At 40.9% G+C, this 9,775-nt stretch overlaps 1 protein-coding gene across 1 annotated transcript; it reads right to left on the bottom strand.

Moving 5' to 3' along the window:
• Positions 1-444: 444 nt before the first annotated feature.
• On the bottom strand, positions 445-9,362 carry KCNV1 (potassium voltage-gated channel modifier subfamily V member 1). The gene is made up of 3 exons (XM_042808736.1): positions 8,881-9,362; positions 6,595-7,121; positions 445-956 (listed from the first exon to the last, which is right to left on the bottom strand). The coding sequence occupies exons 1-3, from the start codon at positions 9,360-9,362 to the stop codon at positions 445-447; spliced, it is 1,521 nt and encodes a 506-aa protein (XP_042664670.1).
• Between the last annotated feature and the right edge of the window lie 413 nt (positions 9,363-9,775).

Here is a 9,775-nt window from a genome sequence, read left to right as displayed (position 1 = left end):
CATCTCCTGATATCCACCACGTATATATCTGGTAACTATTTACTTCAGATTTTCCTAATGTATTTAACTTTGTTTTTTTGTTTTGTTTTGTTTTTTTTTCAAATACAAATCCTATAGGTCTTCAAAATTCAAAACACCATGGCAATTTCAGCTAAAAGATTTTATTACTATACATTAGCAAGGACATAAGATTCATAGACAAGTGTTTGTAACACTGTTTTACTTTGATGGACCCATTATTTTCTCTCTCATCAACCAAGTTTGGGGGTATGTTTCTGGTGCCCTCAGAGCCTTTTGCTTACACCAGCTATATCATTCTATACAAGTACGTAGAGCTCCAGATGGAAAAGCAATACATTATGTGTTGAATGATAAAAAAACAGATTCTTAATACCACATTTCTGAAGTAGTCTATTTGCTATACAAGGCTAAATAACTTAAAAGTCAAAACCAAAAGTCATCTCCTCCACTGCTCCTTGTGCTCGCTCGCTCTCTGCTTTTCAGTCGTAACATATCCATGACACTGCGTGCATATATGTCTCGCAAATTAACATTGATATTTGAGTCACTGGATGAGTTCTTCATGAGTCTCTTTAAAGCTTCACGCTGCCGAAGAGCAGCTTCTTTTATCTTCAGTGTAAAGTAACAGGCAGAAAACCGGTCATTTATGATAGCTATTGGCAAAGCCAAAACTAGTATTCCTGACAGTATGCACATGAAGGCCACTACCTTACCAACAGTTGTATCTGGTCTAATGTCACCATAACCAACAGTTGTCATGGATGTTGTTGCCCACCACCAAGCACCAGGTACGCTTGTGAATGTTGTGCCTGGCACACCTTGCTCAACAAAATACTCCACTGTGGAAAATATAGAGATTCCTACAGAAAGGAAAAGCAGCAGCAGGCCAACCTCCTCGTAACACTGTGCAATTGTCATTCCAAGGGACCGCAACCCTGAAAAACAAGAAATGCTGTCAGTAAGTTGATTTGTGTAGCTTCCTTCAGAGATCCATGAAACATACCATATTTGAAAGCTGATCGTTTTATGCCCTTGTTTTGGCTGTTAATGAACATGGCTTATGAAAAAGGGCTGCAGTTCCTACAAGCAAAACTACTGCAAAAATGTGATTTAAAAAGAAACAGATTAAGATGTTAGACAAAAACACTGACATCATCTCATTTTCCTTTATACAGAGCATATAAATTCTTCTTATTGCTTATCATTTGAACTACATACAACATATGATTTAGAAAAACTAACCAATCTTGATTTAGTAATTGGCCATAATGGAGAGTCTACCACAATTTTTATTAAGTTACCTAAATAGCCATTTAAAACTACTAAAAACATCTGCTTCCTACTTTCAGTTGGAATGTGCTTGTTTTCCAGCCATTATCGTATTTTTCTCTTGGACCAAAGAGCACCCTGTTGTCAAATTCATGTTCCCAGGTGGGTACTTCGAGCCTAATTCTGTCACACAGTACCTTTTCTTTGCTAAGCACTGTTTACAATCCTTTTATAGTTCTCATCACCTCCCTCTGACCCTTCTTCCCAACATCTTTATCTAGAGAGATCAAAACAAATACAGTAGTCCAGGAGCAGCTGTGCTTGTGCAAAAACTGGAGATAGCAAAGCTTCCCAAAGCAAACAAGAATTCTCCTGCTAATTCACCAATGCCCATGAGTCGAACAGGGAATTTATGTGCAGCAGATTGCTCTCCATAATGCCCCACATTCCTTTTAGAGCTGCTGCCTCAAGGCTAGGCTGCCTGACAAAGCAAGCAGGAAAGTAAATCCAATAACATTGCAATGGATAAATGTTGCTCATAAACAAAAGAAGATAACAGGGTATCAAACAGGTTGAAAAACATGGGAGACTGAAATTATCTTTTGAATCACAACTGATTTTGGATTGTTAATGTTCTTCTTAAAAACATGCTATATGTTTTCCTGAACAAGTGGGAAAAAAAAACCCACAATGCTTATCAACTTCTTTTCATAAGAGTACAGTTCTAACTAGAACATTTGCATAGAAGCTTGCTGCTTCTGCTTGCAGACTTCATATGCTCATTGAAGTAACAAATAATTTGATTTGCATTCCTTCCACAATCTCAAAATAAAATAAGTCAAAATTTCTTTTTCCTTTTGGTCTGTTTCTTTTTCCCTTTAGATCTAACGAGTTTTAAAGTTTTCCTTTATGTTCAGCAAACAGTGGAAGAACAGACTATTTTGTAGGGCATGTTTCCTTTTTCAAAGTTGTCTTCTGCTAGCTACAGTTAAGGATTTGCCTCTATCCAGATTTTATATTGCTGTAAAGATAGTCTGTTGGTCAGAATGTTTATTGTAATGATACAGGTTAATTATGTAACAGAAAAAGGGAATAAGATACATGAGACTAATCTTTTTTTCTATTAAGGAGACTTTCTCCAGATTCTGAAAATACACTAAGATAGAAGTGCAAAGGGAAGGGACAATTGTGAGGACACAGATCAAGCTCTCATCTTCCAAGGAAGTTATTCTACTCAACTGCCATGTAAAATTTCATACTGAACAAGGTAGAAGAATAAATTCTTTCAGGTGACCTAGGAAGAAGGTACACCAATTTAAAAGTCTGTGAAGTAAAGACTGTAAAATCCAGGTTTGCCCTTTACAAGGGAGCCCAAGAATATTGGTTTAAAAAAACATGACAAAACAACAAAACAACAGAACAACTTTCTTAAATCAGGTTGAAATAAGCAGGAACAAGGCTGTAACTGCTAACTATTTGCATCACATTGATTACACCTTCAGCAAAAATATTTTTTTAAAGGGTTAATTATTCTTACTATTAAGGAGCCTGATATGTTCTTTTAAAATTATTCTAAGTCCTAGTATCGTCATATAAAGCAATGATGCTGAAAAAACTGAAAAGTATAAAAATGATTCAGTATCTGGGAAAAAAACAACAGAACTTAAGCTGCCTTGGTTATCAAAACCAGGTATTAGAGAATTATCTTAATTATCGTGAAGGAAAATAATAACTAACGTACTCTTTAACTTGTTAAGATCAGAGCAAAAAAAAAGAAAAAAAATAGAAAAATAAAGAAAAAATGTTTGACCTTCATTTTTAAAAAATCAAAGTAAATATTTGTAGTGATGGTGCTTGATCAGTGAAGTGGTGGTTCTGCATCACTTCATGCCTTCAGAAGAAGTCAGGAGATGTTTTCAGATGCAACTATGAACCAGACAACTTACTGGACTCCACAGTTCATTCCAAATGGGATTCAGTTGGTGTATTCAGAAGGATTATGTATTCTGCTTTACTTTAACTTTTAAAAATGATTTATCCAGCCCTAACATATAGCCAAAGTAGAGCTGTTCCATCACAGACACTTCAGCAAGTCTTATGAGAGTTATGAGAGCTCCTTGCCAGGAGCTGTAACAGCTTGGTTACTCATGCTGGAAAGTGCTAAGCTGCTACAACAGCCAGTATGGTTGGGGCAAGCAAACAGCTCCAGCCTTGGAACCAGCAGCAGAAAGGAGAAGCACTTCTGCCATATATCACAAGTTCCACCTCTGTTGCCCAAAGGAACTTGATAATGCAAGCTGAAAATCAGGAGACTCAGTTAACACGCAGCATTTAAATCATCTTGAATTTTTGGCACTGAATTCTGAATATGCTGAAGTTTTGCTTTCTCATGAATCCAGAAACATCTCACCATCACATATGCTACAAACTTCTCTCTAATGTGCTCATTGCCATCAGATGCTCACATCCTGCTTCTCAAGGAGTAAATTTCTAAGTGCTTCCTATAGGAGGACCAGCAAAGCCTCAGACAAGACATGGTCCCAGAAGGAAGCCAACGGCTGAGGAGCATCAGAAAATGTGAAAAACGCAGTTTCTTACTCATTCCTAATCCACTCAAATCTGTAACTTCAGTATCTTAGAAGTCATCTCATCCTCTAGCTATACATCTACTGGTAGAAGTACTACTAATTGATCAGTTTTCTTTGACAAGGTACAGCACTTTGCATAATTTAACACTCACTCTGGTATGGCCCAGGTGTTTCTCTGCATTACATCCATCTCCTGATAACTGAGTTTGGCTTACAAAGAATTTTTCTTTCCCTTTTTCTTTCCCCTCCCCACAGAAAGGTCTAATCTGCTATTTCTTCAAAAACAGAGGAAAGAAGAATGGACTCAGAATTTTTCCTAACTAATTTCTGCCTCTGATAGCAGAACCATGCTGCCACTGGGATCTCAGCTTTTCTATGGGTCTGCACGGTGATTCGTGACTGTGACCATCCTGCCTTGGTGACAGAGGAGTTGCTCCTGGCAGCCACAGATTTTTACATCTCTTTTCGTCTGATCCTGCACTCCTTTTGCCACACAAAACAGGCTAGCAGTGTATGAAATTTCATGTGATCTGAGAGTGCAAGAGTCACAGAACCCTCACTGGGAGGCAGTTTTAAGCTCCTAATTCAAGACAGAAGTATTTGAGTGCCACTTCTACACTCAGATTTATTGGGACTGCCTAGGTATGTGCGAGGATGGTGTCTGTGTACTGTACTTACAATGTTTATCTTCTATTGGCTACTATGGTCAGAAGTGCGTTCAGAACCATGTTAGCACAACTCTCTTCCACTACAATCCTCTACTGGTCAAAAATTATGCTTCAGATCAGCTAATCTATTTTTTGTCTTGATTTATTAGAGTTTTGTTTTGCCTTAGCAACCACATCTCTTCTGACAGAAAATCAAATTCATGACCTTCTACATTTAAATTATACAGAAAAGAGCCAAAGCTGATTTACTGTTCTGCAACTAAGTAACTAGTAATTCCAAACTACCAGAGGCAAGCACAGTGGCAGTAATGCTGATCTGAATGGCTTAAATAGTGATGTATGTCAATTTTTGTATGCTGAAATTGGTATTTCAATTGCAGAAGAGAGATGGCAGCTCACTTTCAGAGTAGAAGACTGTATTTAAATAAAATTAATTCCTTTCTTCTACCAAACATGGCAAATGAATTATTAAACTCTTAACATTAGTAACACAATATTGTGAAATAAATTACAATAATATTTTAATGGATTTAACTTTAAAAATAAATAGGCACAAAAGTTTAGACCATGGGTGTCCAACCTTTTGGCTTGCCTAGGAGTGAAAAGCCATTGTCTTGAGCTACATACAAAATATATAATATAGTTAACATACATAAGCAAAAAAGCTTCTTTAAATTTGCTTTGTATTGAAACAAAAAAACAACAAAACAACAACAAAAAAAGAGGGAAACAAAAACATAAAACCAATGGGTTGGACACTTATGGTTTAGACCACCTCTGCAAGCACTGAAGCACTGAATACAGCTAAAGTTAATGGTCACTACACAGGCATCTGAAACTTACTTTATTGCTGACACAGCCTCAGAACTGAGTTTCGTGCATTCATTCTGTAGCAGTAAAGTATACTGAAATGGAAACTTTGGAAAGTTTCTAACTAGAATTAACATACTTTTGGATCATAATCTTGTCATTTAGCACAGAATTGCCTTAGTGTGCTAAAATCTTATTCTTAGAACAAGGGAGGAGCGCATTCACAGTCATGTACTTGGAAGTGGGCAGTAGGGCAGCATAGAACAAAAACCGTAAAAATTATACTGAAGCACAGCAAACTCACTGACAGACTGAAGCACTAGCAGCTTCCCCTCAACTGCTTTCCAGGGGACAGGCATAATCTGAAACCACTATGATTATGCTCACCAGTAATAAAGCTAGTCACTGCTACTAGTATGAAGATTCACTGCTCTTCAGTGGGAGAAATCAAAGACATCCTGCTGCTAAAATGCCCACTGAAATAGGGCCAGTTCACAAAGAGGGTAGGGAAGATTAGTTCCAAAAAATGAAGCAAATCATTACTGCTTCAAGGCAGGAAATTCTGGAAGGACTGCATCAGGAGTGGTTGGACACGAAGGGCACCACATTAGAATGCTGGCTGAACCTGACATTGCCACTGTGCTGAACCTAATGCCAATTCAGTGCCCCAGCTGTGTTCAACATATCATACAGATTCCAACATGTTCGACACGGTCAGGGAGCCCATCAACCCACTGCCCAGTATGATTCACTTCAAACAGTTTTATTGAACCATTCTCTATCTAACAGGTTTTCAGGATGTGCGAAGTGGGCAAAATCATGATCCATTTATTGCATAAACTTTTGAAGTGCAACGAATGATGATAGATAATTATAAACTGTCACCAGTGAGCCTCTGATAATATAAAAGCATGGGTCACTTCTGTTTCTTCCCTTGCTTCGCTCCTAACTAACTGAAATAAAAATGTTTGCAAATTTGTGACATTGTGGACTGGTGAAGGGCTTGTAGCATGCAGCTTTGGGGCCTTCTTTTGTAAATGTTCTATGCAAACAAATTGCACTGGCTTTATGAAGAACTAAAATTTATTGAAGAAATCTCCTGACACTATTATCAATGTCCACAAATAAGTGTTTCACAAGCCATCACAGCTAACGTTACACTGTATATAAACGCACACAAAATGGGGACAGTTTGTTGGTAGCACAAGTAAGAACTACCACTGCCATGGCTGAAGTACCTGTTGAATGTCTTCCCAGCTTCAACATCCGCAGTGCTCTGAGCAGCCTCAGCACTTGGACAATGCGCCCCACATTCTCCAGTTCTTGGGAGCTCTCCCCACCACACAGACTCTCTACCAGCAGTGTAATGTAGAAAGGTAAAATAGCAAGGAGGTCTATGATGTTTGCCACATTCCTCAGAAAGCGACACCGATCCCGTGTACACAGGAACCTCAGAACAAACTCCACAGTGAACCACGTAATGCACAGGTACTCAAGGGCATCCAGTAGTGGTGGTGCCAGCCAGCTTAGCTCTACTGAAATCAAAGCCATGTTGGCAATGGACACAACAACAAAAGCCATGGATAAAGTGCCAAAAGTCCTGGCTGCTGCAGAGGAACCAGGCTTTTCCAAAACTTCCCAAAGTTTTTGTCTGACACTGGGACAGAGGCTACCAGAAAAGTCCTCTTCCTCATCTTGAGCATCCAGTTCTTCAGCATCTTTCTTGATGTCTAAGGCTTCACTCAGCTCCTTCCTCCTGAAGTACCTGCCCAGGAATCCCCCAACAAAAAGATTTTTAATACCAATATGCGTATGCTTTTCTCATCCTCTACCATGAGAGGCATAAGAACACACATAAACGTATACCTCATGGGAAATTAGAAAACCCTGATGTCAAGTGTGCAGTAAAGGTCAAGTGCGTTGTGACTAACTGAGACCCTACAGCATGTTTCCTACTTACCCATGTCACAGCAGTGAGACAGTTTGTATGTGCATGGTAATTTTATTCAGGTAGTGTGCTACTTATGTGGATCATGTTGACTACAGTAGGATTAGTTCCATGACTAACATGTATTCTTATAAGCAATCCAGACCTTCTGTTTCTCCATTATCCTCGATTTTATTGCATTTTTATTAATTATATTGCAGTTTTATTACATTGGTGTGTATCTGCAGCGCTAGAAGGGAAGACATAATGAAAGCTGTGCATTTCATGTATGAAGTTCTGATCAATACATGCTCAGATTACTCATGTTATCTTACTTTAAACATATGGGCTGTCACACAACAAAGCATCTTTGCTGACTGAAATTTACCGATTGTAAATGCACAGGCGAGCATTTTGTTAGAGTGTACTTACAGAACTATTTCATGAAACAACATTCCCAAATTATATTGTAAAAATTATTTTGCTTTATATCTGTATTTCCTGACAGCTGTAGTTGCCAAGACTTAAATTAAGGGGCTATGCAATTTTGCCTTCATTTGATGCACGGTTACTTCTGCATATGCCCAAGAGGTCTGTTAGGTTCTTGTACCACCAAGGAATTAGGATCTTTCAGTTTTATCTACTAGTGAATAAAGAATGGGATGAAAACTAGGATATCGCTGTCTCAGATGCAGAACTGAATCATTTAAGGATAGGATTAACCGAAGCTCTTTTTTGGAAGGGGGGGAGGGGTGAGGGAGGATGAATGTACTTGATTATTTCTAATAATTTTGACATAACCAGTTTGATCAACTGCAGTTGTACTTACTCTTTATACTAAGACAAACCAGTAATGCTAATATGGGGGATAAAGTAGGTGCAAATAGAATTAACAGAAAAATCCTGTGGGTGGTTCAGTCAAAATCCACCTTGTTCCTAAACTTCCTGTCACAATTTGTCTTCAACAAGCCACGCTCCTGCTGCTGCCCACTCCCTGTAAGCTGCTACATCTGTGTTCTATGCTTCTCCTCAAGACTGCTCCTGCAGCTGCAAGACCCAGTCTCAGTATAGCAGTGACCACTCCCACCTTCTGACTCTCCTGCTTGGAATTGTGCAGAAAGTGCTAGGCAGCGAGGCTCCAAACTCTCCTGACTCATGACTACACATGTGATCCCCCTTGGCTAAGATGAAGCCCCAATCTGAATGACACTGAAAGTGTATCTCTGCTTTCACAGCCCATCCTATCTCCAGCGCTGCCACTTTCCACTTTGAACTTCCAGGATCAGTCTGAAACTAGTGCAGAAAAATCCAGATTCTGCTCATGCCAGGCTCTCACTATCTTGCCCCCACTGCTAACCTGTCCCTCATAGCAAAGGTAAGCAGTGATCTCACTCAACTTACCTCTTTGTCCCATCTCCTGCTTCCATCTACCTCCAGAGTAGGATTCACTGCTGGATTTACCCAGCTTTGAGAATATTTTTCTGTGCTACCTTCTCTGCCCTACTGCTGGATCTCTCACCTGACTGTCCCTGAACACCAGCCAGCGCTGAGCTCACTCAGCCCATGCTCCTGCTCTGTGTTTTTTCCCACAGCTCACCGATCTCTGCAGCAGGAGTCGATGCTGAGCTCATCCAAGCCCCAGTACTGGATCTCCTGCAGGAAGGAGAGTGCACACAGCTGCTCCATCACATGCAGCCTCCCTGTCTGGTAGTAGTTCAGGATGTAGTGAAATGCCTGCGAGCTCCGGTCAAAGAAATACTCATTCTCCACCAGGTTAGCATCATCACAGAGCTCAAGGAGGCCAGAGGCGACATCCCGGGCAGCGGAGACCACCACGGCCAGTTTGCCAAGACGAGTGTCGGGGTAGCAAGACAAAGTTTGCTGGGACATCACAAAGCGGCTGCCTCCCACATTGATTGTAAAGCAGTCCAAGGAAGGAACAACCTTCTGCAGCAGGGGCCCCTGCTCCTCCTCGCTGGAGAAAACACTGCAGTCCAGGGAGCCCAGCGATGTGCTATTGCCTTGTTCCTCCAGGGACGCTTGGGAATTAAGAGACATGCAGCAGGGAGGCGACTTCATCCTGTAGCTGCCAGCAGCAGCCCACACTCTCCTGGATGGAAAACACAACAAAGCTGCAGAGATTCCTGGTGGCGGCAGTGGGGCCAACCTAAAGATGAGGTACCTTCTGATGCTATGGCTCCTGTCCCCGGGGCTCCTCACCATCCCCACTTCCTCCAGATGGTGCCTCCGTCTGATACAGAGGCCAAGCGTACTGCTGGGCTCTGGTACCAGAGACGCCTGACGTCCGTGAGGCAGCCTCGCTGCGCGCTGTCTGGGGGAAACGCCAAGCACCGTCTACCAGCGACAACCCACGCGGCCCCTTCGGCTTCGCGGTCATCCCCGATCTCTCAATCAAGTGTCCCGAGAGCCGAGCCCGAAGGAACCAGCACGGCACGACACCAATATCGCCTTCAGCGGGTTGCACGAGCAGA

This window comes from Centrocercus urophasianus, unplaced genomic scaffold (genome assembly GCF_019232065.1).
Source record: "Centrocercus urophasianus isolate 14NV4802_14NV808 unplaced genomic scaffold, USGS_Curo_1.0 seq_11, whole genome shotgun sequence".
Taxonomy (NCBI): Eukaryota; Metazoa; Chordata; class Aves; order Galliformes; family Phasianidae; genus Centrocercus; species Centrocercus urophasianus.
This window is presented reverse-complemented; position numbering and strand designations above follow the sequence as displayed.

Excerpts from the sequence above, each read along its gene's own strand:
- KCNV1 (XM_042808736.1), bottom strand. The coding sequence starts at position 9,362 with ATGAAGTCGCCTCCCTGCTGCATGTCTCTTAATTCCCAAGCGTCCCTG. Across the intron at positions 7,122-8,880 it reads GACTCCTGCTGCAGAGATCG|GTACTTCAGGAGGAAGGAGC; the intron begins GTGAGCTGTGGG and ends ATTCCTGGGCAG. Across the intron at positions 957-6,594 it reads GCTGGGAAGACATTCAACAG|GGTTGCGGTCCCTTGGAATG; the intron begins GTACTTCAGCCA and ends CTTGTTTTTCAG.